The 27,418-nt window shown below is 36.7% G+C and overlaps 1 protein-coding gene and 1 long non-coding RNA gene across 17 annotated transcripts in view; one reads left to right on the forward strand and one right to left on the reverse strand.

The window, feature by feature from the left end:
• The window catches only part of LOC106510680, a 337,456-nt gene extending 330,034 nt beyond the window's left edge, over positions 1-7,422 (reverse strand). For 4 of the 5 annotated variants that reach the window (XR_002345450.1, XR_002345448.1, XR_002345449.1 and 1 more), the window contains exon 1: positions 7,052-7,310. This is a non-coding gene — a long non-coding RNA (uncharacterized LOC106510680). Of the gene's footprint in view, positions 1-7,051 lie in introns of all 5 variants that reach the window. The other variant, XR_002345452.1, reaches the window with a different exon arrangement.
• RBBP8 (RB binding protein 8, endonuclease) overlaps positions 1-27,418 on the forward strand; it is a 96,147-nt gene that overhangs the window by 8,114 nt on the left and 60,615 nt on the right. For 4 of the 12 annotated variants that reach the window (XM_021097738.1, XM_021097735.1, XM_021097736.1 and 1 more), the window contains 3 exons: positions 9,120-9,326; positions 20,242-20,284; positions 27,123-27,218. In XM_021097738.1, the coding sequence (XP_020953397.1) occupies positions 9,218-9,326; positions 20,242-20,284; positions 27,123-27,218 (248 nt within the window). In that variant the 5' untranslated portion in view covers positions 9,120-9,217. Of the gene's footprint in view, positions 1-7,584; positions 7,809-8,086; positions 8,322-9,119; positions 9,327-20,241; positions 20,285-27,122; positions 27,219-27,418 lie in introns of those variants that run through there. The other 8 variants (XM_003356374.5, XM_005665308.3, XM_021097737.1 and 5 more) reach the window with 7 other exon arrangements.

The following is a 27,418-nucleotide window of genomic DNA, read 5'->3' on the forward strand; positions in this document are numbered from 1 at the left end:
CTTAAAAACATATAATAATTCAATCCTTAACATTCCTGTGATATACCCACAGGTATATATTATTATCTTCATATCACTGGTAAACAACTGAGGCACAGAGAAGGTCAATTATTTGATTAATAGGATTATAGTTATTCAAAAAATTAGGCTGAGCTGCTGCTGATTTCCAATTATCAACCTATACAAATACATTACTATATACTTATAATTTCTAGAACTCACAATGATTCCCCACAGCAGAACCTCTTCACATGTCTTCTGCCTAGAAAGTCTTTGACCACTCTGTCCCAATAGGCAAGCTGCTTCCAACTTATATGAAATCTTCTTTAAGAAATTTCACATATATTATCTCATTTTTAAAACAAACCCTTTGGACACAGTAAGCATGAGTATTCTCATTTTCCATTTGGGGAAATAAGACTTGTCTAGGAAACATACAGAAAATCAGAGATAGGGCCAGAGGATAAACCCTGTTCATCTCTTAGCTCAGGACTTCCACAGAAACATAGGCTGGGAATATGGCAATATGCCATCACTGGCTTTAGAAAGAGACCACAATTTTTTGGAGCACTTCTTGCTCAGATCCCTTCTGAGAGTACAACATAATTCAATGTTCTTTAATCTATTTAGTTTTAAACTTACTTTATGAAAGAATCTACATCTCAGGGCTGGGAAAGCTAGTATAAACACTTTCACTAATTCCATAACAAGTCAATTTATATTCATCTCTCAAATGTCCACATCTATTATAAGCTAAGTAAAAGAACATGTGTGCCATAAAGAAATAAATTATTGCAAAAAAGTAAAAATAAAAAACCCCTGAGATTAATCCATATAGCAGTACTTCACTACAACTGCGACCAAGAGAGCCCAGTTTATTTTCCTCTTCTCAATGAGACAAATTAAATTGCTATCAAATTCAAAAGTCCTTTTAGTAACCTCAAATAAGGTAAAGCTTTCTGAAGTAAACAGAAAAGTGTAATGAGACTGGAGCTCCCGTTGTACCCAGTGGGTTAAGAGTCCGACTGCAGGGGCCCAGTGGGTTAAAGGATGCAATGTTGCTGCAGGTGCGGCTCAGATTCAATCTCTGGCCCAGGATTCCATAAGCTATGAGTGCAGCCATAAAAAGAAAATATAATGGGACTGCAAATTAGCCTTTAATAATTTTTGAATAATTTTTCACAAACTTTATTTGGTTATTTTTTCAAAAACATTTTCTAAATTTAAAAAATAGAAAAGCACAGAATACACTACATATAGATTTTATTATTCAAAAATTGCACGGTATACTGAAAAGATCATAGATAAAGAAATTATGTCCAGAAGACTGGGTTTGGAGTCTTGGGTCAGATTACTTACTAGTTTGTACATATAGTGCTAGTCATGCCACCTAATTTCTCAACCTCTGTGAAAAGATAAAAACTGCACCTATTCTACTTTTGTGAGTTATTTTTAAGTTCAAAAGAGGAGATATGTAAGAAAAGTAATTTGTATTTATCATTAATTTTTCTTGAATCCATTTTCTATGAGTAATAAACAAACCACTTCTCAACTAAGGAAATTTCAAAGTACTATCAATAAATCAAAAAATGAAATTATTTTATGACTTACATAATCTGTATCATAATATTCTTTAAAAAGAGTTTAGATGGGTCTGTACATTGTTGAAAAGGAAATACTCTTGACCACAAAAGGTCATTTAAATATTCCCTTTTTTTATTAGTTTCTATTTCTAATTCCACAAAGCTTCTGACCATTTGATTTATCATTCAAACCAGGACATTTCTTCGAGTAAATGGGAGCCCTGTTAATAGTTAAGCCAAAAGAACAGACATTAACTAGAATTGCTGCTGGTAAGCCAGGGCATATGGTCACTTTACACAAGAGGTGTACTAGATTTGGGATCAGGAATTCTATTTGTACAAAATAGTTCTCAAAAACAAATTGTCCCAAAGGGTGAGAAGTGAATTGAAAATAATTTAATTTCACTATTCATTTCTAATACTTCTAATTATAAAAAGTAAACCTGAGAAGTATAGGCTAAAACTGAAAGTCTCTAAGAAGTGAATTTTGAACATGAAACATTTTTGAAAAGGTAACTATCAAAGTTTCCTTAAATTTAGACTAACATATCAATTAGGCAAAAAGCCAATATTTTAAGCAAAGTCTATTTTTCTCAAAAACAGTTAGAATGGGGAAGAAGTCAGCCAGTGTGTTTGAGGACATATCTGTAATTTGCAAGGCATGAGTACATTAAAGATCATAACTATTCGGCAGCAGTGAATAAATTCATCAATTCATAGATGGAAAAACTACCATTTAAGATGTGAATCATTATTTTTTTAAGGTGGACAAAGCAAAGAATATTAAACATGTTTGCTCTTGTGAACCAATCAAGGAATGCTTTAATTGGTAGACTCCAAGTATTAGTGACTTGTTCCTACAGTTAACTCTTCATAATATTTTCTATTGACATTACTGTAAATAACTATTGATCCCACAGGTTACATCATGGTAGCATCATACAGATGTACACAGAATAATGCTGTATGGAACTATATTTCCTGGGATATAAAGATAAAGATGAGTTTTTCAAGATTCCCAAAATAAAATTTACTTTTCTACTCTACAGTCTTAGTGATCACTTTTTTGTGTGTGTGTCTTTTTGTCTTTTTAGGGACACACCAATATGGAGGTTCCCAGGCTAGGGGTCTGATGGGAGCTGTTGCTGGCAGCCTATACCACAGCCACAGCAACGCCAGATCCGAGCCTTGTCTGTGACCTACACCACAGCTCAGGGCAACACCAGATCCTTAACCCACTGAGTGAGGCCAGGGATCGAACCTGCAACCTCATGGTTCCTAGTCAGATTCGTTTCTGCTGCTCCACAAGGGGAACTCCAGTGATCACTCTTAAATTCTTTTATCATCTCTGTAGCAGTTAAGCTCTTAGAAACTTTGCCCAATGCTGGTGTGAAATGAAGTAATTAAGTATTTAAAAACACAAACTAGTAGTTTACAAAGGGAAATAAAGAAGGTATATGTAGCCACAATAACAATCAAAATAAGTGAAGCTTCTTTATCTAGGTTGGAAGTTGAGGCTAATTTTTCTAATTAGAAAGCAAAGTATATAATCTTTTATGTCCATTATAAGCACTTTAATGATTATCTAAGACTGTCAAAATAAAAACTGTGATACTGACTCCTCCATGAATGTTAAATATATCTTTTAAAACAATTAGAAAACTGCTCAACCTAACTGGAATCTTGGCACCATCAACTCAAATCATAAAACATTTTGGCACTCGGGGCAAGATCCCTAATTGATGTATACCCTTACCCCCAAACAACAGTTGATAATTACTGTAAACAACTTTTTAAAATTTAAATCAAGTGTTCATTTAGGTTGACACAAATTTTGACAGTTAACATAATTTTCCTTTATGTTAATGCTTCTCTTCCTTCTTATCCCTCTTATTTATCTTATTTGTTATCATACTATTTTTATCTCATTATCTCTTTTGTTCTGCTCTTAAAATAGTTATGTCTGTAGGTATACAGCTCAACCCAGTTTATTAGTATTGTGTGTTCATATTAGAAGCACTGGACATTATTATGTAAATAATCATAATGAGTTCAACCACTAAATTTTTTTGCCCAGGGATATAGGCCTGAATGTTGGGAGAGGAGGGGAATAGCAATGGCATTGTCTGCAGAGTGGGAAAGAGATGGGAAATACCCAGCACAAATAGCAGAAATAGCTTTAGACTAAGAATCAAGTATCCATGTCCTAGAACCAGCTCCATCCTGGTTCTTCAGGTAAATCATGTAATCTCATTATTTATGCTAGACCTATCCTATCTAATATTTTAGCTACTAGCTACATGTGGCTTAGAACACTTGAAATGCAGCTAATTCAAATTGAGATGTCCTGTTAAGGTAAAACATACATCAGATTCTGAAGATTCAGAACAAAGAAAAAATAATGTCAAAGTTCTCATTAATTAATTTGAATATGGATTACACACTGAAATTTCAATATTTTAGATAAACTAGGTGAAATAAAATAAGTTAATTACATTTTCTCTTCACCTTTTTTAATGTAGCTATTAGAAAATTTTAAATTATACATGTGTCTCTATTGGGCAATGCTGTGCTAAGACTCTGGTAAGAACTAGGAATACTGAGAAGAATAAAGAAAGAACAGTCTGTTATTACAGCCTAGTTGGATAATATAAAAGATATAAAAGTAATTACAATATAGTAATATTAAATGCAGTGACAAAGATACATATAGAGTAGTATGGGAGAATGAGGAGGGCTATTTATGGAAGGGGGTAGGAAGGGGAGGGACGAAAAGAAACACTAAGGTGGTGTCCCAGAAGCTGCACTATCTAAGTCTTAACAGATAAAGAGAAAGGTGAACTATAAATGATATGTGTGGTAATTTCAAAAGAAGATTGTATACGCCAAGACAAAGAAATAGGAAAGAGAAGGAAGGAGGAATATAAGCAGTCTCTTGTTTTAGAGGGAAAGGGTGAAGTAGGGGTAGAGGTGTAAAGTTAAGAAGGTCTTCTGTGACATTTTAAAGGATGGAATTTTAATCTTTAGACAATGGAGAGCCACTGAAGGGTTTTAAGCAAGAGAGTGTAAAAATGAGAAATAATGCTTGATAGCTGTGTGGAAACTGAATTATGATGTACAACTGGAAGGAAGGAGGCTCTAGTGTAGGTAAGAAATACCAGGGTCCAAACCAGGGCAAAAAGAGTGAGGATGGAAAGGAAAGTACTAATTCAGAACTCTATTTAAGAGATAACATCAATGAATACAGTGATTGACCTGTCTCAGCTCCATGGAAAGAGGTTTGATATCACTCTAAAGCAAGGGGAAGACCCTGGAATGTCTTGAGCAGGGGAGTGTCATGTTGAGTTAGGTTTAAAGAATCATTCTGACTGCTGTTGGGAAATACACTGTAAAGGGAAAACAGTGTTAGCAGACTGTTGATTTAAAAGGCAGGGGGAGGCTATTGCTGAAGAGGTTTGAGATGATAGTGGCTTGGCCCATAGTGGATGAGAAGCAATTGCATTCAGGTTGCATTTTTCTCTGCAAAATGTTATTGCCTAATTCAGAGTTGAGAAAGGAAAAGGGAAGTTCAGGGAGATCACACCTGTTGAGTTCAACCGTCCTGTTTAACCAGGACATGAGGATGTCTGCTGAGAATGAGAATACTGTATAGAAGCTTGATGAAAACAGTGAAGGTTTGGAAGACAGCAAAGTAAACCATGTTTCCTGGGGATTAATTGATGCCCTATAGGATGTCTGAAACCTAACTAAGTAATGTTAGTGATATACATCTAAGCTGTTATGATTTTTCCCTTCACAACCCTAGCAACCCACCTGCAGGAGTTAAACAGACTGTAGACTCAATAGAGTTTCAGCTGCAAAATGGTTTGTGTTAGAAGACTTTAAAACCTACATAGTTCCACAATTCTACAATTCTAAGAATCATAGAGTTCTTACTGCAAGTGCACAAATGTTCTTACTGCAGCTAAATGTACATATGTAAAAGTTACCATTTTAACCATTCCACCACACGATTTTTATTTTGCAATTATTACTTTTTTTTTTTTTTTTTTTTAGTGGCTGCACCCACAGCATGTGGAAGTTAAGACAGGCAGGGGCTGAAGCCAAGCCAAGCACTGCACTGGGCCAGGGATCGAACCTACACCTCCACAGCAACCAGAGCCACTGCAGTCAGATTCTTAACCCCTGCACCACAGCAGGAATCTCACCAGACAATTTTTTAATCAAGCATCCTAGCCAGGGCCCACCAATGGGTTATACCTAGCTAGGACATTAAAATCCCAGCCCTCAAGGGGGCAGTGCTGGGTCCTGAGGTGGCTGGAAGCCTCTGTATAGAACCAGTCTCATCTTTTTATCACACTATGTAATACAGGTACTCATTTTCCAAGTTTTGAAAAAGTTTTGGAAGTATTATTCTAAGCCACAGAATTTGAGAAACGCAGTATTACAAAAAGTTCAAAATATCTGCTTCTCTGTTAAAGGCATTTTCTCATAGATAGTTGAGATTTCATAATTTATCCCACCATGTGGGTCTTAAGGCTCCTTACTGAGAATAAGCCCACTATTAAAGGGACGATCATAAAAATCCCATCAAGAGAATCGAAGAATTTTGGAAGTTCCCATCATGGTTCAGTGGTAACAAACCCGACTAGGATCCACAAGAATGCAAGTTCAATCCCCCAACTCTCTCAGTGGGTTAAGGATCTCGTGTTGCCTTGAGCTGTGGTGTAGGTCACAGACTCCGCTCAGATCCTACATTGCTGTGGCTGTGGTTCCACCCCTAGCCTGGGAACTTCCATATGCCACAAGTGCTGCCCTAAAAAGTCCAAAAAAAAGAGAGAGAGAGAATCTAAGAATTTTGAATGGATTCAAAGATATTCTCTACTTAAGGGCTATCCAATTCATCTATTTATACACAGAGACTGTTTTCTGGCAAGCCACTGGGTTGGTCTCTAAGACAAAAAAATGAGTAAGACATGGCTTTGACCTCAAAAAACTTGAGTCTAGTGGGGAGACAATTAAATAATAAAAACTGTAGTAAGTGTCAAATGGGCAAGTATATAGTGCCATAAATAGATCTAATCAAATGAAAGACTATTAAAAACAAAATTCGCAAGTGAATGACAGTTAAAGATACCGAAGTTCCTATAACATTACTAGGATGGTACAGTAACATCCTGTTAGATCTACTGGCAATGAGTATGTTGCAATATTCATCCTTTAGGACCAGGATGAATGGGGAAACTACCTTTACACTTTACGTCCTCTTAGGTCTTATTACAGAAAAGTATTGTACTGGCTTAAAAGATATTGTGATTCTAGTCTATTCTGTTTATTTTCTCCAACTTCATTTACACAATTTCTAACGCTAAAAACACTTCTTCTAGAAATCAGGATAAATAGGAAGATACACCAACAACTTGAATGTTGATAAACAGCCACAGAAAACGTTGATTTAGAAAAATTACCTAATGGCATGTTGGTCCAAAAAATAATGCGTCACTTCCGATTCCGTCTCATTTCAGGTTCGTCAGAAACTTTTTTAACCTGAGCAAAATATACATCGTTTTGCTATATGGCCTCACCACCTAGTCCCGTCGGGTCACATCACTAAACGATAGGAAACAGCTACAATGCAGAAAGCTACGTCAGACTAATCCGTGTCCATTCCTTTCCTCAGATAATTTTTACTTTCCCTCTGGTACAGGCCACTCATACGTGCTTTCCCAGAAATGGGCTTAAGTCAGACACACATTGAAGACTTCTAAGAACTTGAAGCTCCGCTGACAGAACAGCGTGAGCTTTCCCCGTGATGTCTCAAAAACGCTGCGGCAGCCGCCAGCTCTGGTAGCCTCTTCCCACCGCTCAGGAGAGACACTCGGCTCTCCAGTCACCGCCCACCCGTGTGACTCTCCACCGACCCCGCTTCTCTGCAGGCAGCGTGAGGGGCACCGCCTCTTTCTGCGGCGGGAGGAAGGGGCGTGACGTCGCGGGAACTCCGCGTGACGTCGCGCGGCTCCGGGCGGGGCAAGCCGGGCGGGCGCCCCTCGGGCCCTCCCCCAGCCCTGGAAAGCGCGGGCTGCCCCGAGGGGGCGGCTTTGCCGCTGGGGAACTGGCAGAGTAGAGGGAAAGGGGAGAAAAGCGAACGGCCGTTTCTTCACAGCCCCAGAGGGTGCCTGCTTCCCTGCTGAAACGTTCCAGGATCTAGAGGCAATCTTGCAACCCGTGAGTAGAAGGAATCCCTCTCCCCTGACCCAGAACGCTAGGTCCTAGCGGCTACTTCCGGCCCGGAGCTGCAGGCTGACCGAAGGCGTTCTGCCCCGAGGTGGCAATGGCTGTACGGCTCTGGGGCTGAATGAGGAGTCGGCCGGGGCTGCCTAAACTCGGAGGAAGTTGCACTGAAGCGAGAACACGTTAGTGCTCCTCGTAGTCCTTGGTTCTCCGCGCGAACTGAGAGCGCGTCTCCTGGAGCTGAGCCCGCCCCGCGCATGCGCCGATCTGCGTCGGGGGGTCGCGGCGCGCGCTTCCGGCGTCAATCCTGCGGTTTGCCTGTGTAGCGTTGCGGTGAGGGCGGCCCGCCAGTCCTGCCGCGAGGAAAGAGGCTGATGGCTGAGGGTGCTGGGATGCGGGCCTCTGGACCTTTGCTCTGCTCGTAAGACGACGACTCAAAGTCTCTATTCAGTTTGTTCAGGGCCTTTGTGTGAGCTGGGGCGCGGCGCTTGCCTTACTTGTGTAAGAGTACGTGTGGTGTCACAGGAAAGCAATCTTCCATTGAGCACCTTCAGTGTGGTGGTTTATAGTTTACAGTGCCACGGGATGCATAGAAATGGATTAAATTATTTCAGACCTTTTAGCGCAGATGAGACTTGAAAGGCAAGGTGCGCACTTCTGAGAAAAGCAGCGAATAACGGTTCAGTTTCAAAAGAGATGCCATCAAAAAGTGCTAGGCATGCAGGCTAGGGTTGGAGAGGGTTTTGTCAGCCAGAATTTGCAAGTTTAGTATTGGTAAATTGTTAGGTGGGGTGGGCGGGAAGAACCTTTTTACTACCTCTGAAGATAAACACATTTCTTAAAGGACACTTACTTTACACTATTGGTTTTACACTATATAATATTATACAATTTTACATCGTTCATTGAAGTAACTAAAACTTTTTGAACTTTTTGCTTAATAGAAATAATTGGCTGATTTTTTCTTTTTTGGCTCCTTAGAGGTATTTTGGAGTTAATTGGAATTTGAGTTCCAGCTGTGATGGAGCACGTCCTAGCAGTGTGACCTTGGATGAGTTACTTCATCTCTTACAAAAAAAAAGTATCGGAAAATGTAGCTTAACTTAAGGCAAATAACTGAAATTGGGGTTTTTCTCACCATAATCATCTTTTATCCTCACTTCCACGCCTCAGTCCCACCTCCAGCATTCTAAAGTAATTGATCCTAGGTGAATAAGGAAAACCTGAGAACAACTGACTGGGCTTGAAGTCATCCTGACTTCAAATTATGCAAAGATAAATTCACGTTTCAATCTGTCATTTCAGGTATTTAAACTGGCTGAAGACAACTTCAGATGTATATAATGTATCAGAAAAGATCTGAAAAACACTAGGCAATAGAAGTGTGGAGTATATTAAGCAAGATGAACATCTCAGGAAACAGTTGTGGAAGCCCTGGTTCTGCAGATGTATCTAATGACTTTAAGGATCTTTGGACAAAACTAAAGGAGTATCATGATAAAGAAGTACAAGGTACATTTTTTTCTGAAATAGCAGTATTCTGCTGAGACTGTAATAGTAATAACTTGTGTGATGGTTTAAAGATCTCATTTTTAAAGGACCTTTACAGTTGCGATTTTTGTGATTCATTTTTTATTTTTGAATTACTGCTTTTTAACTATAGATAACCATCATAGGATGTAGCTCCTGCACAACTTGTAATTACTAGTGGTAATATGTGTGGTGTAGTGGAAAGGGCATAGGAATTGTTGACTGAAGATCTTGAATTATGATTTCATTTATCTATTTGCTTTGTGATCTCAGCTAAGTTACATCACTTCTAAACTTAATTTCCTTCTTCTACAAAATTATTTGTGGGAATGTTTATAGTATCTAAATCATTCGACAGACCTTCGGAATTTGTATCTCAGTGCTTGAGTTGGCCACCAAGCCCTGAGATCCTAAAGTAAATGGCAGTTTGCCTTCAGAGAGTCTTCAGTCTAATAGAAATAGTCATATGAACAGATAATTACAGTGCAATGAAATAAGAGCTAAAAGGTTTATATGAAATGCAATGAGCATACAGGGGATTGAGCTGTTGCAGTTTGGATGGTATATTGATGTGATTGTGTTAAAATGTACAATTAAAAGCTAAACCATTAAAACTAAACTCAGGGTTTTATATTAAGCGTTAATATATCTATTGAATTTTGTGACTTTAGTGTAATTCATTTTTTTCCATGTGTGGGAAATGTTACATTAGTTTCTTCTTTACCTATTGCAACCATGTGTGGGAAATGTTACATTAGTTTCTTCTTCACCTATTGCAACTATAGATTTAATTCTATGTGCTTAATAGTTTTAATTTATACCGGAGAGCTATTAAAACATGATCCACCTGAATCTAAAGTATGGATATGGGCCTGTGTTGAAACTGCCCCATGGTAAATTTAGTTTATGGAAGAACTTCGTAATGGACTCATCCTTAATTAATGGGTTCTGAAATATGAACCCAGAAGTATTCCTTGCAAGCCTCAGTGTACTTAGAGACACTTGGTCAGGAAATGTTTTGGGGGGACACTTACTATGTGCCAGAACTTTTGAATAATATGTGAATCATATATAGTCCTACTTTTAAGGGGTTTTGTAGTGTACCTGAAATCTGGAAATAAAGAAGAACCAGGATGTGTGTTTAGGGGCAGGGGAGAGTTGCCGTTTAATTGTCAGATCAAGCTTTACAATTGGATTAAGTCTAATTATCTAGGTACAGAAGATGGTGGGAGAAGAGAAGGGGATGTTCTGAGTAGAAAATAGCATATGCAGATTTGTAGGTAATAGTTTGATTTTATTCAAGGCACTATAGGCAGTTTGTTTTAGCTATCAGAAGGAATGCGTTGAGGAGTTCCTGTCGTGGTGCAGTGGAAATGAATCTGACTAGGAACCATGAGATTTCAGGTTCAGTCCCTGGCCTCGCTCAGTGGGTTAAGGATCCGGCATTGCCTTGACCTGTAGTGTAGGTCACAGACGTGGCTCAGATCTGGTGTTGCTGTGGCTGTGGTGTAGGCCGGCAGCTGTAGCTCCAATTAGACCCCTAGCCTGGGAATTTCCCTATGCCATGGGTGCAGCCCTAAAAAGACAAAAAAAAAAAAAAAAAAGGGAATGCGTTGAAAGATGGGAGTTTATTGGGGAAGTAGACAAGAGGCGATGCTAGAGAAGTATGTAAAACAGTATGTACTATGCTAAATCTAAAACTTTCATCTCTGTGCCTTTTTGATTGATAGTGCATGGGGGAGTAGTACTGTGTTGAGAAAGGACTATGGAATGGAATGGTTAAGTCCCTGAATTCTAGATCTGGACTGCCAGTATTCAAAAGCCGTATCTTCCACTTGAATAGAGGTGGTGGCCTTATCCAAGTTTTTTACCCTTATAATGCTTCAGATTCCTTACCTATAAATAAGGATACTATATGGAACCATAAAAGACCCAGAGTTGCCAAAACAATCCTGAGGAAAGAGAACAAAGCAGGAGGCATAACCTTTCCAGAATTCAGACAATACTACAAAGCTACATTAATCAAAACAGTTTGGGGAGTTCCCATTGTGGCTCAGCAGTAGCAAACCAAACTGGCATCCATGAGGATGAGGGTTTGATCCTTGCCCTCACTCAGTTGGTTGAGGATCGGGCATTGCCATGGGCTGTGGTGTGGGTGGCAGACTCAGCCTGGATCTGGCATTGCTGTGGCTGTGGTGTAGGCCAGCAGCTGCAGCTCCAATTTGACCTGGGATATGGCCTGGGAACTTCCATATAACACATGCGCAGCCCTAAAAAGGAAAAAAACAAGATGGAATTGGCAGAAAAACAGACAACATGGATCAATGGGATAGGCTAGAGAGCCCAGAAATAAACCTGCACAGCTGTGGTCAGTTAATCTTCAGCCAAGAAGACAAGAAAATGCAATGGAAAAGACAATCTCCTCAGCAAGTGGTATTGGGCAAGTGGGACAGCTACGTGCAAATCAATGAAGTTAGAATACACCTTCACATCATGCACAAAATAAACTCAGAATGGCTAAAATACTTAAATACAAGACATGACACCAAGGACTCCTACAAAAGAACATAGGCAAAACATTCACTGATATAAATTGTACTAGTGTTTTCTTAAAATAAGGATACTGATAATACCTACCTCATATGATATTAAATAACTTAATGTAAATAAAGCATTTGGAAAAGTGTTAAGTACATAGTAAGCAATATATGTGTTAGCTGTTGCAGTCATTATGAAGCAGCAACCATTATGTATTATCAATGCCTGCTGTGAACCATCCCAGCTAGAGACTGTGAGATACTACAAAAAAGTTGTATCAGGTTTCACATACTGATTACTTTTAATTGGCTCCTTTGTGTTTTTTTAAAATGCTTATTTCTAGGTGGAAACAGAAAAAAAATGACCAAAATAATAAGCATGAGAAAATTGAAATGGTTGGGAAATGTAGAAAATCCTCACCTTCCATTTCTTTGGTGAGGGGGGAGGAGTGGAGATACTTGTTGAAAAAATTGTCGAGATGTGCATTACATAAAATTTATCATCTTAAAAATTTTAAAATACATAGTTCAATGGTATTTAATAATATTGTGCAACCATCACCACCATCTCTATAACTCTTTTTATCTTGTAAAACTGAAACTCTATACCCATTAAACTCCCTATTCACTCTTTCCACTAGCCCCTGGCAACCACTGTTCTACTTTCTGTCTCTATGATTTTGACTATTCCCAGTGGAATCATACAGTATTTGTCTTTTTATGACTGGCTCATTTCACTTAGCAAAAATGTCCTCATGTTTCCTCCATGTTGTAATATATTGCAGAATTTCCCTCCTTTTTAAAGGCTGAATAATACTGAGTTGTAAATATATATATGTAATGTAATATATATGTATATATATGTTGTGATCAACATGCATACTGTTTTGTATGTGACTTAATTTGCTGTTATTTCATTACTTAACCAAACTGCTTGTTTTTCACATGACACATGATCATCATTTTGGAATTTTTATGCGTACCCATTTAAAACTGGGCCAGTTTTATTTTTTAGGCTCTTAAATTAACAGATAGAGTATATGGCAGATTTCCTCTTTGTGCTCGCTCATTGGCATTTCAGGGTCTTCAGGAGACCTCTATTTTATGATGAGGAAGCATCAAGAAAATAAATAACATATTGTTGATAAGAACTACTTGCCACTCATCAGATTATAGAACATGTAAGATTCTATAAAGTTAATTTTTTAAAATTATATACTCCTCATGGCCATATTCTAATAGTCATCACACCCCTGGGAGCATTGGATTGTATATACTGAAAACCTTTAAGGGAGGAATACAGCAGTCCTGTATTCCTGATGTATTTGATTAATATCTTTGTATTTTCTTTCCCTTATTTTTTAAAGGCCGCACCTGCAGCATGTGGAAATTCCTAGGCTAGTGGTCGAATTGGAGCTACAGCGGCCGGCCTACACCACAGCCACAGCAACTCGGGATATGAGCCACATCAGCAACATACACCACAGCTCACAGCAATGCCAGATCCTTAACCCACTGAGCGAGGTCAAGGATTGAACCCACATCCTCGTGGATCCTAGTCGGGTTCATTAACCGCTGAGCCACAGAGGGAACCTCCTCTTTGTGCTTTTTGAATGGTAGATATTGGATATATGTTTGAGCTGAGGAGAGAAGGTAACTTCTGGTACATTGTAATACATTGATCAGTCTACTTTTATGAATTTTAAAGTCACTTATAGATTCTTAAAAGTATTAAATGAGCACTATTTTTAAAAATTAGTGTATTTAAAAACATTTTGATTGGGGTCAGACAGATTTGCTCTAAGTAAGACTTGACAGTCCCTTGTCAGTGTGTTCCACATAGTTCCATGTAAATTAGATCCTCTGACTCTATGATAACATCAAAGACATGCCTGAAGGGTACTTAAATTTTTTTTAAAGTAGGGTATCTACTTGGAGAAACCAGTATAAGAGGCTATTTGAAAAACATCAGACATGGACTTGTCTAGACTTTGCAGGTGTTGAAGTATGTATAGGAATTGAAATTGACTCATTACTTTTAAACCTTCGTGTCAGGGTAAAAAAAAATACAAAAGAAGTGTTATGAAGGTAGTACTTTAGTTATATAATTTTTACTTAGGTATGTGTAAGAATTTAGATGCATCAGAATTCATTTGGATACAATTTTGTTGCTTTTTATTATGAAAAAGAGTAAGTAATAAGGAGTTTAGAACATTTTTCAGAATCCCACCACTTTAAAAAATGGTTCCTTGTCTGTGCCACATTCTGCCATCAACATCTTGTTTAATAATATTTTCTGTATCTGATAAATATGGAAGTCAGTTTCATAGAGAAGTAGACAGATTTTTGAGTGCAGAATTGGAGCACCATTGAAGAAATGGAAAGTATGGAGGCCTAGTATGACAGGATACATATTTCTTGATTCAGTTTTAGATTACTCCTTTTATTTTCTTAGTTGTTTCATCAAAAATTCCAAAAAGATAACATTCAGATTAAGGCTACATGAATTAGCAGTAAAAGGAATTGCATGTAATTTTCGTCCATAATGTTTATGTCCTCATTATTAAGAATCTCTAGTCATTGGGGAAATGCAAATCAAAACCACAATGAGGTATCACCTCACACTTGTCAGAATGACTATAATCAAAAAGAATACAAATAACAAATGTAGGTGAAGATGCGGAGAAAAGGGAACCATCATAAACTGTTGGTGGGAATATAAATCAGTGCTCTGGAAAACAGTATGAAGTTTTCTCAAAAAACTAAAAATAGAACTACCCTGTGATTGGGCAGTTCCACTCCTGGGTATGTATCCAAAAAAACCCCCCACTAATTTAAAAAGATACATGCACCTCAGTGTTCATAGCAGCATTATTTATAATTGCCAAGATATGGAAACAACCTAAGTGTCCATCAACAGATAAATGGATAAAGAAGATATGTACACACACACAATGGAATACTACTCAGCCATTAAAAAGAATGAAAATTTTGCCATTTGTAGCAACATGAATGGACTTGGAGGGTATTATGCTAGGTGAGATACGTCAGACAAAGAACTACTGTGTATCGTTTATATGTGGAATCTAGAAAATACAACAAACTAAAAAAAAAAAAACAAAAAAACTAGTGAATATAACAAAAAAGAAGCAGACTCACAGGTATAGAGAACAAAGTAGTGGTTACCAGTGGGGTGAGGGAAGTAGAGGACAATAGAGGGATAGGGGATAGAGGTACATTATGTATGAAATAAGCTATAAGGGTGTGTTATACAACACAGAATATAGCTAATATTTTATAGTAACTATAAATAGAGTATAACCTTTAAAAATTGACTCACTATATTGTACACCTGTAACATAACATCGTACATCAGCTATACATCAGGTAAAAAAATACTGGAATTCCCTGGTGGTCTAGCAGTTAAGGATCTGGCATTGTCACTGCTGTGACTCAGGTCACTGCTAGGGCATGATTCGATCCCTGGGCCAGGAACTTCCACATGCAACTGGTGTGGCCAAAAAAAAGAATACTATCATTAACTCTCAGGTATTATTTTCCATTTGCATGAATATAAATTCAATAAAATCCAGCAAAAATTAATTTACCCATTTTTTTAAAAATGGCTGCACTCACGGTGTGTGAAAGTTCCTGTGCCAGGGATTGAATCCAATCTGCAGCTTCAATCTATGGTGCAGCTGTGGCAAAAGCCAGATCTTTTAACCCACTGCTCCAGGCTGAGCATCGAACCCATGCCTCCACAGCAACCCGAGCCACCACAGTCAGATTCTTAACCCATTGCACTGCAGTGGGAACTCCAGTTTACCCATTTGGAGATAATTAAATCTTAAGATTAAACTAAGCACACCTTAGGTATGGCTGGACCTTATAAAGACAAATGGCTTTACTTTGGATTTGAAGTAATTGATTAGACAATTATAGAAATACTAGTAGTAGTGGTTTTGGTAGTTTAATTATTTGAGCTATATACAAAAAGTCACTATTTGTCAAGAAAAGTATTATTAGGCTTACAGTTTGATTCAAAACCATAAATAACTTGGTTTAAATACATACATATATGGTTTGTTCTAGATAGCGAACTAAAATGAGTAAAAATTAAAGCAGAGATTTTATTTTGTTTATAACAAATTGAATTCTTGCCTTATTTCTGAATTCTTAAATTTGTTTCTTGTGTTATGTTACTATACATAGGGACCCTTACTTCATTCCATCCAAAATTCACCTACATGTGTATGTAGGGTTAATTGTAGTGCATTGCTTTTGGACTTTTGAGTGCTGTTTCCTCATTAGGTGTCTCAAGTTGCCAGTGTTACAATCCCAAATACTTTTTTGAACAGACTACCTGTTCATACAGGAGCTACATTGTTGTGTAGCTTCATTCCTTCCGATGGGTGTGGAGCAGGATTAAAGCACACTTTATAGGGGTTCTAATTGTAGATGCCTAATTGACTTGATGAATAGCAAATGCTAAAATTTAAACACACACACGCATACCCATACACACATAAACCTGTTTGAGGACTGATCTGCATGACAGAACAAATGCCTCACAGGTGTTGAATGCTTATAAGATAAAAGAGTAGTCTTCCCATATTTCCCAAGAATTTTCTTTTGAAGTTTATAAGGATTTTCTATCTCATTGTTTCATTTCTTTTAAAATGGTTCATGATAATACTCCATTTCATCTTGGGTGCACTTTTCACTTCTTAAGACAGGCCTGAGTTTTAGAAGTCAGCCAAAATTAAAAACAGGAAGATCTGTCAGCAGGTAAATTTTCACACACTTTGGAAAGGGTAGAAGAGGGTGAAAAACTGCTGACTCTAGGCTTTGGTCTAGCATGGTCACATGTTATTTTCTTAATTCGACAAGAATGATTTGATGCTTTACCAAGCAAGTGCTTTTAAGGTCTTGTGAGTTTGTCCTCATTACCTGAAAAAAAGAGGAAGCTTCTCCAGCTAGGAACTTGACAGATGGAAAAGATTTTTTAAAAAATCAAAAGATCACGTCGGTTTTTATTTTTATGTTATTATTTATTTTTATGGCTGCACCTGCAGCATATGGAAGTTCCTGGGCTAGGGTCTATTCAGAGATGCAGCTGAGGCCTACGCCATAACCATGGCAACACTGGATCTGAACCATGCCACAGTTTGCAGCAACGCCTGATCCTTAACTCAATGAGCAGGCCAGGGAACATCCTCATGGAGACTACATCAGGTCCTTAAGCCACTGAGAACAATAGGAACTCCCAGATTTTATTTTTAACACTAAAATGTTTTCCTTTATTGTTATGTTTTACATTTTAACAGTTTTCTAACTCATATTTTTCCATAAGTTTTTTTTAGCTTATTATTTGAGCATATTGCAGATTTACAGTATATTATACCTTTTACCCAGTTTACCCCACTGGTAACTTCTTGTATAACTGTAGTACAATATTACATTTAAGAAATCGACATTGATACAATCTACCAATCTTATTTAGATTCTACTAATTTTACATGCCCTCATTTGTGTGTGTATATTTGTATATTTAGTTCAGTCATATGAAAGACTACCAAGGATCCCTGATAAGTCCCTAACAAGCTCCCTCCTACCGCAGTCCCTCCAATTTCTAGACACCCATATTTTGTTCTCTGTCACTATAATTTTGTCTTTTTAAGAATATTTTGTAAGTGGAATCACATAGGATGTGCTTTTTGGATTGGCTTTTTTTTTTTTTTTTAAACTTGGCATAATTCCCTTGCAGTCTATCCAGGTTGTTGCATGTTTCAAAACTTCATTCCTTTGTATTGCTGAGTAGTATGTGTGATACGGGGATGTACCACAGTATTTTTTGTTTGTTTGTTTTTAATAGTGCATTCATTGAAGGACGTTTGAGTCATTTCTACTGTTTTTGGCTGTTATGAATAAAGCTACTGTGAACATTTGATGACAGGTTTATTCATAAACTTTTATTTATTCAAATTGTAGGCCATAGAAGTGAGGGTAAAAAAATGTATCAAATGTTGGAATTTGAAATGTCCAAATTTAGAAGTGTTGATTAGCAGTGAGATCCTGCCCTGTAGCACTGGGAACTATGTTTGGTCAGTTATGATGGAGCAAGATAATGTGACAAAAAAGAATGTATACATGTATGTGTAACTGGGTCACCATGCTGTACAATTGACAGAACACTATAAACCAACTATAATAGAAAAAAATAAAAATCATTATACAAAAAAAAATTAGAAGTGTTGGACATTTTCTAGAAGTGAAATTCGAGGTATCGGGCAAAAGTATAATTAAAAAAACTCCCCAGGGCTTTTATTTTTCCATAATATCTGAATTTCCTGGCAATAAACCCTTACACTTAGGCAGTGTAAGGGTGACTTCCCCATCATTATCTATATGACTTTTAATCTCATCCCTAGTCAGCACCATGGAGGGGGAGATAAAGGGGGAATGTATAGGTGTGATTTTCCCATCATTATCTATATGACTTTTAATCTCATCCCTAGTCAGCACCATGGAGGGGGAGATAAAGGGGGAATGTATAGGTGTGATTTCTAAAACTTATTTATCTAAATGTTATTGTTCAAAAGAGTATCCTAAATTAAGCAGATAATGAAAAATCCTGCCCTTATCATTTCTTTTTGGACACACCTACAGTATGGAGAAGTTCCTGGGCCAGGGATTGAACCAGTGCCAGAGACGTAACCTGAGCCACAGCAGTGACAATGCCAAGTCCTTTGCCTTCTGATCCACCAGGGAACTCCAAAAAATCCTGTTCTTAGAAATGACACATTTATTAATGTTTTTATACACATTATATTTCTATTTCATAATACACATCTATTTCTAAATGTATAACTTATTAGAATCCATAGACAAATGGTAAGTCTTCAATTTTTCAGAATGTAGTTAACTAATAACCATTTTTTGGAGATTATGTCCCAAGTAAAGTATATTCTTGAATAGATAATTTTTCCACTTTCTAGGCACTGTTTTAAAAAATGAATAAGAGTTCCCTGATGGCCCAGTGGCTTAAGGATCTGATGTTGTCACTTCTGTGGCTCTGGCCTGGGAACTTTTGCATGCCATGGGCATGGCCCAAAAAATGGAGGGATGGATAAAGTATCCACAATTGGAAAAATTATAGAATAGTAAAATGATTGGTTTAGGAATCAGAAAAAGTAAACACAGAAGTTTTTTTCCCCCTTTTAATAATCTCATTGTAGGCAATAGCATAGAGAAAATAGAAAACGAAACAGTTTAGTGTTGCTAAATAGACTTAATTTTTTACTTAATGATTTTAATAGCTGTATATTATTTTGCCAGGTGGTTGCATCATATTGTCCCTATTTTAAGCATTTTATATTTCAATAAATTGTTCAGTATTCCCAGTGACTATGAGTTTCTCTATAGTTTGAGTTATATTCCTAGGTTAGAATCCAAGAAGTGAGATATTGATGAAAAAGATTCTCATTATGTATTGCTAAATTGCTTTCCAAAAGAATTGTACTAATTTATAATATATCCTGCAAAGCATGGCAGTGTACTTTTACAGTACTTTTATCAACATTGGGTATTATAATTTTATAATTTTGTTAAGTGATTTTGGGGGTTTGGATTTATATGGCTAGTGGTGTTGGATTTGTTTTCATGTTTGTTTAATGGCTGTTTTTCTCCTCTTAGTTATTGTTTTTGAGAACGAGGAATGTCGATCTATTTTGTTCATATCCTTGCTTATAGTGTCAGTGCCCCTCAGCCTGCTTTCCTCACAATAATTATTCAGTTCCCATATGCAGTGGTTTTGTACTGTGTCAGACTCAAAATTAAAAATACATGTAACATATGTAATACATACCTTGATCTAAAAAAAATACCTGGTACCTTTTACTAAGGACTTCTGTGTAGGCAGTTGTGTTCCTAGTCCAGGACTTCCTGACACAATCTATTTTAATCCTAAGAAATTTGAGACTACATAAGCACTGTTGTTGTTAGCGAATACATAGGCTATGCCAAAACATAAACCTTCGTTTATAGTGAACTTCTAATTATATGCTTGCCCATGCTATTAGAAAGGAAGTAACTCACTTTAGGTGGAGAAAATTTCATTCTGTTTGGCCATCATACAATAGACTAAGAGCAGTAATGCTGCAGGTATTCTTTTGTGACCTAAGGGTACAAGTAAGGAAAATATACTCTTTTCAAACTAATGGGACCTGGCTTGTTGTTCAGAGGCTAGACTTAAGTGACTTAATAGTGCAGCATTAAACTCCTAAAGAAACTTAGATTAACTGCTTTAGAAATGGTAAATTGTATAAATAAAATACTGGGTTTTGTTTCTTCTTTTTCAGGTTTACAAGTAAAAGTAACCAAACTGAAAAAGGAACGAATTTTGTAAGTATTGGTATATGTAACACTGATGTCTTTATAAAGTAATTGATATTGATGTCCTATTTGACCTCAGTGTTTTCTTTATAAGGGAACTAGCTTTATTTAATGTGGACCTTGTATAGTTGACAGCAAGTTATTCAAACTTCTAAAGGAAAAAGAATAATTTTGAATATAGCCTTAATTTTTGTATATATTTGTATTTTAATATAATTTCAATATATGTATAATCCAGTGTTGTCGCAGCTGTAGCTCAGATTTGATCCCTGGCCTGGAAACTTCCATATGCTTTGAGTGTGGCCAAAAAAATAATAATAATCTGAAAATGGAAATGGTGAAGTTTTCTCTTATACCTAGAAAGTCATGTTTGGAAGATGACTTAAAGAAGTATGAAATCATAAATTTCTAAAACAGGAAGTTCCCATTGTGGCACAGTGGAAACAAATCCAACTAGTATTCATTAGGATGCAGGTTTGACCCCTGGCCTCACTCAGTGGGTTAAAGATCCAGCGTTGCCACAAGCCGTGGTGTAGGTCACAGATCTGGCTTGGATTGCATCCTGTGTTGCTGTGGCTGTGGCGTAGGCTGGTAACTGCAGCTCCAATTCAGCCACTAGCCTGGGAACTTCCATATGCTGTGGTTGGCCCTAAAAAGAAGAAAAAAAATTTTTTTCAAAAAATGTTTTCTTGAAATAATTTTATGATTTTTTTTTTTTTTTTTTTGGCCACACCTGTGGCATGAGACATTCCCAGGCCAAGGATCAACCCCAAACCACAGCAGTGGCAATGCCAAATCCTTAACTGCCAGGCCACCAGGGAACTCTTGATTCTAGTGTTCTGGCTCATCCTTTTGTTAGTCTTGAATCACTGCAATATGGCAAGCTGGCTGTCATCATTCCAGTTATCACTTGCATAACTTCTTTGTGTCCCTTTTTACTAATTACCAAAGTTTGCCAGAAGCAGCCCCCAGCAGGCTTTCTCTAATTCATTGACAGTGCTTGTTCCTAAACAATAACTGGCAAAGGGAATTGAATTAATGTGATTGGCTTAGACTAATAAAGATTCTGACGCTACTTTATATGTATTCTAGGATTGAGTGAATGAGTAAATATATTGTTGATATGAGAGCCAGATTTCTCACAGTCAGGAGAAAAGAGGTTTAAATAAGAAAAATGAGAAGGCTAGAATGAACCCTATGGTGCTAGGTAGAAATTATATATATTATGTATAAAACTATATAGGTATATATTTACACAGAGTTGTCTATATGAATTCATGGTTTTTAATATATAGATGGGTAAATATAGAAAATAATATGTGTTAATGTGTGTGAGGGCATCCATGTATTTCTTTGGCTTGGTCCATTGAGAGAGCCTAGAAATGATTTCCGGTAGTAATGAATATACCTGAAGCCTAAGTCTTGATTTCTTTCTTTCTTTCTTTCTTTCTTTTTTTTTTTTTTTTTTTTTTTTTTGGTCTGTTCTTCTTTTAGGGCCGCACTGGCAACATATGGACGTTCCCAGCTAGGGGTCAAATCAGAGCTGTAGCCGCCAGCCTATGCCAAAGCCACAGAGCCACAGCAACACAGGATCTGAGCCACATCTGCAACCTACACCACAGCACACAGCAATGCCAGATCCTTAACCGACTGAGCGAGGCCAGGGATCAAACCCGAGTCCTCATGGATGTTAGTTGGGTTTGTTAACCACTAAGCCACGACGGGGACTCCTAGATCTTGATTTCTAAAGAAAATTCTCCAGTAAAAAGAATCAAGCAAGGTTCTTTGGAGAATTGGCTGATTCCAGGGCTTGGGAGTATGCAGAGTACATAATGAGCTAAAATGTCATGTGGTGCCATGAAATAGGGAAATGCTCAAAAAGTAATGGGGCATTTCAGAAAAATACAGAAGAGAAGTTGGGAAAAAAACCCTAATGGCAAAATCTGGGACAATCCGAATGATGAAATTATGATAGTAATGTATTATTCTATCCATAGAATAAACGGACAGTTCTTTCTTAGTAGAATTTCAGTTACTAAATGTATAAAAAAAATATTAGAGAATCACCATTTGGCAAACATCACAGCAGTAACTTTGAAGGCAAGAATCATCAATGAAGGCTAAAAGTAGTAAAAGTATGATGAAGAACGGTAGTTGCAAAATTTGCAAATTATGCAACTATCTTCCCATAAGATACTTATTAATTACAAGGGGAAAAATATAATAATATTACATCAGAGAAACAGGCAGACTTCATCTCAAATGATCAAAGTTAACGTCACTAGTAATCAGATATGTCAACCTCATGTACCTCCTGATATCTTGCTCTAAGAAGAGTATAATGTCACATCTGTCAGCTTCTTAAAAAAAGAAACATCAAAACCAAGCTGAAGAATAGTCAACCAAAGAGCTGGCCATTTCTTTTCAAAGGTATCAAGGTTGTGAAAGACAAAGATGGAGAGATCGTCCCAGATTCAAGGAGATAAGACATTAAATGCAATATAGGGTCCTAGATTGGATCCAGGACTGAAAAATGATATTAAGAGGGACAGTTAGCCAAATTTGAATAAGGTCTATAGATTAATTGATGGTATTACATCAATGTTAATTTCTTTTAAATGTTTTTAATATTTCTTTATTATTTTTATGAATCTGAGCCACAGCTGTGGCAGTGCTGGATCTTTTAACCCACTGTACCAGGCCAGGGATCGAACTCACGCCTTCTCAGCATTCTAAGCTGCTACGGTCGGGATTTTTTTTTTGTCTTTTTGCCTTTTCTAGGGCTGCTCCCGCGGCATATGGAAGTTTCCAGGCTAGGGGTCCAATCAGAGCTGTAGCCTATGGCCTATGCCAGAGCCACAGCAATGCAGGATCTGAGCCGTATCTGCACCACAGCTCACGGCAACGCCGGATCCTTAACCCACTGAGCAAGGCCAGGGATCGAACCTACAACCTCATGGTTCCTAGTCAGATTCGTTAACCACTGTGCCACGATAGGAACTCCTCTTTTTTTTTTTTTTTAAATAGCTGCATCTGCGGCATATGGAAGTTCTCAAGCCAAGGATTGAGTCCAAGCCACAGCTGGTGCCCTATGCCACAGTTGGACCAATGCTGGATTCTTTTTAACTTGCCGCACTTGGCCAGAGATCAAACCTATACCTCCACAGCAACCTAAGCTGCTGCAGTCAGATTCTTAACCCATACACCACAGCAGGAGCTCAGTGTTAATTTCTTGATTTTAATAATTGTATTGTGGTTTTGCAAGATACTAACATTTTAAGAAGTTGGATGATAGATATACAGTTACTCTTTGTTCTATATTCATAAATAATTTTAAGTCTAAGTTGATGATAGATATACAGTTACTCTTTGTTCTATATTCATAAATAATTTTAAGTCTAAGTTGAAACATTTTTTTAAAAGAATTAGGGAGTTCTCGCTGTGGTGCATTGGGATTGGTGGTGTCTTGGGAGTGCTGGGATGAAGGTATGATCCCCATCTTGTCACAGTGGGTTAAGGATCCAGCATTGCCACAGCTGAGGCTTAGTTCACAACTGCAGCTTGGATCTGATCCCTGGCCCAGAAAATCCATGTGTCGCAGGTTGGCAAGAAAGAAAAATAAATAAATAAATAAATTAGAATTCATTTCCTGAATCTGGAAAGAAGATCAATTTATCTCCAAGCAGCTGCTGGGTATTGAAGAAAATCAATATTCCTTTGTTTCTGTGGGCAATAGGGGCTTCAAACCTTTTCTAGCCTTTTAATCTACTTTAGTTAATTTTGGTGGATTATTTTGTTTATTTATATGAAAAGTTACAGAAGAAAACTTGATGTATAAATTTCACCTATGATAAAAAATTATTCAAAAAATAAATATATTGAAATTGCATTGGTTGGATGAAAATGGATTAACCACATTCTTGGCTAGTAAATAAAATTTCTTTTTCTATCCACTTGAAATCGAAAGAGAAAATATCTTTGTTTTAATAGCAATAAGGCTTTTCTATAGTGGTGATTTACTTTATTTAATGGTCTGGGATTAAAAGTTATGAAATACACTCATTCTCTTGTTTCCACCTTTATTTTTGTTTATAGCCCAGCTAGTGGTGGTTACTATGAGCATTATTAAGAGAAGAGTGTATACTATCAGTGACTTTGGTGATTTAACACATAACACACTAAAGAGCTAATTACTGTTTATTGGAGTTATTCTACAGGACTCTTCTTCTGTATATAATAGTACTGTATAGGAATTATTTTTCCATCTGATCTTTTCTAATACCGAAAGTGTAATATTTTGGAGTTGATCAGTAGTTAGACAGTGAGCTCTTTATATTGTACCTTGGTTCAGTGTTGGAAGTTAATGGCCTTGTAGATGCTAGATTAACAACCATTGATTAGAATGACATCCTTTAGGGTCAAAATGTTGGTCACTTTTGAGAAACATTGTGTTTGCTCTTTGATTATGCATTTTAAACTATGTTCTCTAAATGTATGTGAAGGAATTTTTACTAAAAATGGATCCTTCTTGTAGACCTAATTTTATTTTATAAAATATTACTATTTTAAGTGATAGGTTATAGCTATAAAATATTTTCCTTTAGCTAGAATCATAATCATTTCCCTGCAGATTGAATGATTAGATACAATTAGAAATAATCTAGATTTGCTTATAATAAATGTACTTTTTATAACAGATTTTTTTATACAAAATATATTTCTCCACACCTCTGACCAAACAGCCTATTGAATATTACTTTCTCAAAAATCACTTACAACATTTCTGAATCTTAAAGAATAGAAACACAGCTGGGTTATTCAGTAGGTGATAATAATGCTTTACTTCACTGTGTAGTTCACAGAGTCATTTGATCCTCTTAGTAGCCTTTTAATATATATTATAATTACTCTGTACCTGCTTGCCTTAGGTAGCTTGGGGTTATACATTTTAGAAGTATGGGTAAGTAAATTCCCTGACTAAGCCCTGAGTAAAGAGATGCTTTATTTTATAGTAGGATAGGTCATTGCATTTTGGGACCAGAACTTGGAATTGCCTATATTACCATAAACCCCTTTTCCAGTATATTTTACAATAGATAGGGTATAGTAACAGAATGTCTAGTCTCTATATTGTTAGAATACCTTTATTTGTAAGATGTTTCATTCCTTAGGGATTCCCACCTGGAAGAAGCAGTTAGAAAAGAAATCAATTACTATATTTGTCTATCTCTTTCAGACCTGTGTTTTGATGATTGTTGTCTCTACATGTGGCTAATGCTTCTCTTGACACAAATTTATTTACAAAATTATACATTTTGTAATGTTGTAAATGTTGACTGTTGAATACTCCTAAAATAGGATCAGTGAAAACCTGCTGCTGCTTCTGAATTAAATATTTACTTTGTTTTTGGCCATGCCTTGGGCATGTGGAAGTTCCCAATCCAGAGATCAAACCTTAGCCACAACAATGACAATGCTAGATCCTTAACCACCAGGCCACCAAGGAATTCCACCACTCCCCTTTTTATTTCAAAGAGGAAAGCAAAGTGTTTCTTAGAAAAGCAGGATACATGCAGATAGACATGGATAAGCTCAGAGAGACAAGCCTCCAAAATTTTGTATATCTACACATGCTACCAGACCAATATTTATTGTATCACAGGATGCCACTTTTAGATGTATTGGTTTTTCATTCAGTATCAAATATTCAACCAGTATTTAACAAGTACGCTCATATTGCGTATCTGACATTTTGAATTAGTTGTTTTGCATATCTGTTTGTTGCCAGTGATGTTACATTCTACGTTTTAGCAATTTTGACAATAATTTGGACATATCCTTTTTGTGGTAGGCTGATTTGTCACCTTTATTTGATTTGATATTCAAGACCCTTCTGTGGATTTTGGGAAGGTGTTTGAACCATGGTGTTATCCTGTATTTCTAGCTTCCAAATCACACAGAAAATCCCTATTCAATTTCTAACAGGTTTTCATAGAATTAAATTATACACATACCTTATATGTGATTTTTTTTTTAAATATAATGATGGAGGGGTAAAATATGACACAACCTTGGGAAATAACCAGGTAATGTACTAGAAGAAAAATTTAGATGTCTGTTTTTTTCTGACTAAAATCATAATGGTAAATACTTATAAATAGAACTTAAAATGTGCCAGCACTGTTCTGCATGCTATATATTTGTTAGTACTTAGTCCTTATATATGCCTTATGAGGCAGATTCTAATATATTATCCACATTTTTTGAGGCACAGAGTTTAGGTTACTTGTAGCAATTCACACAGCCGGTACCTTACAGCTGAGATTCAAACCTAGGCATCAGGATATGCAGTTTGTGTATTTCTACCTCACAGTAAGCCCTGACTTAAAAGTAATACCAAGTAAGCAACACAAAAAGTAGTAAAATAGAAAGTATAAATCCCTCATAGTTGGAATAGAGATGATATGAGTATCGTTATTTGTTATTTACATTAACAAATACAAAATAATTTTAGAAACCATAAATGTACATTTTAGTAGCATTTTTGACCATGTTGAGCCAGTAGTGGCATCAGAATTCACTCCTTCATCTGTGTGCCAGTGTCATATAATGAATGCCTGGTGCTTAGAATGGTACTTCTGTGGGGCATAAACATACTGCAGAGCAAATTCTAGTATAATTTTAATTCTGATTAACAAGATATTCAGACCTCACCTTTTAAGTTGTTTTGATACAACACATTCATAATATGTAAGTGGTGAGATCATATTTTGAAGTTCTTCATGACAGAATAATTTTGTTAGAGTATTTCTCCCTAAAAAGAAAAACTTTATTTCTTGACTTTTAGAGATGCACAGAGACTGGAAGAATTCTTCACCAAAAATCAACAGCTGAGAGAGCAACAAAAAGTCCTTCATGAAACCATTAAAGTTTTAGAAGATCGGTGAGTCTGGTTCTCGGGTCTTCTTGAGTAAGAGGTGATTTCCCTCTAAATAGAGTTTATATTGGTTTTCAGTTATAATTGGTTCTGAGACTTAAGGTGATCCTTTTTTTTAACCTTATGTCAACTTTGGATAAATACGAAATTAAGGATATACTCTTGTAAGTTTGTTTTTTCTTTAATTATAGCAGTCACATCTATTT

The sequence above is a fragment of the Sus scrofa genome, chromosome 6 (assembly GCF_000003025.6).
Source record: "Sus scrofa isolate TJ Tabasco breed Duroc chromosome 6, Sscrofa11.1, whole genome shotgun sequence".
Classification (NCBI taxonomy): domain Eukaryota; kingdom Metazoa; phylum Chordata; class Mammalia; order Artiodactyla; family Suidae; genus Sus; species Sus scrofa.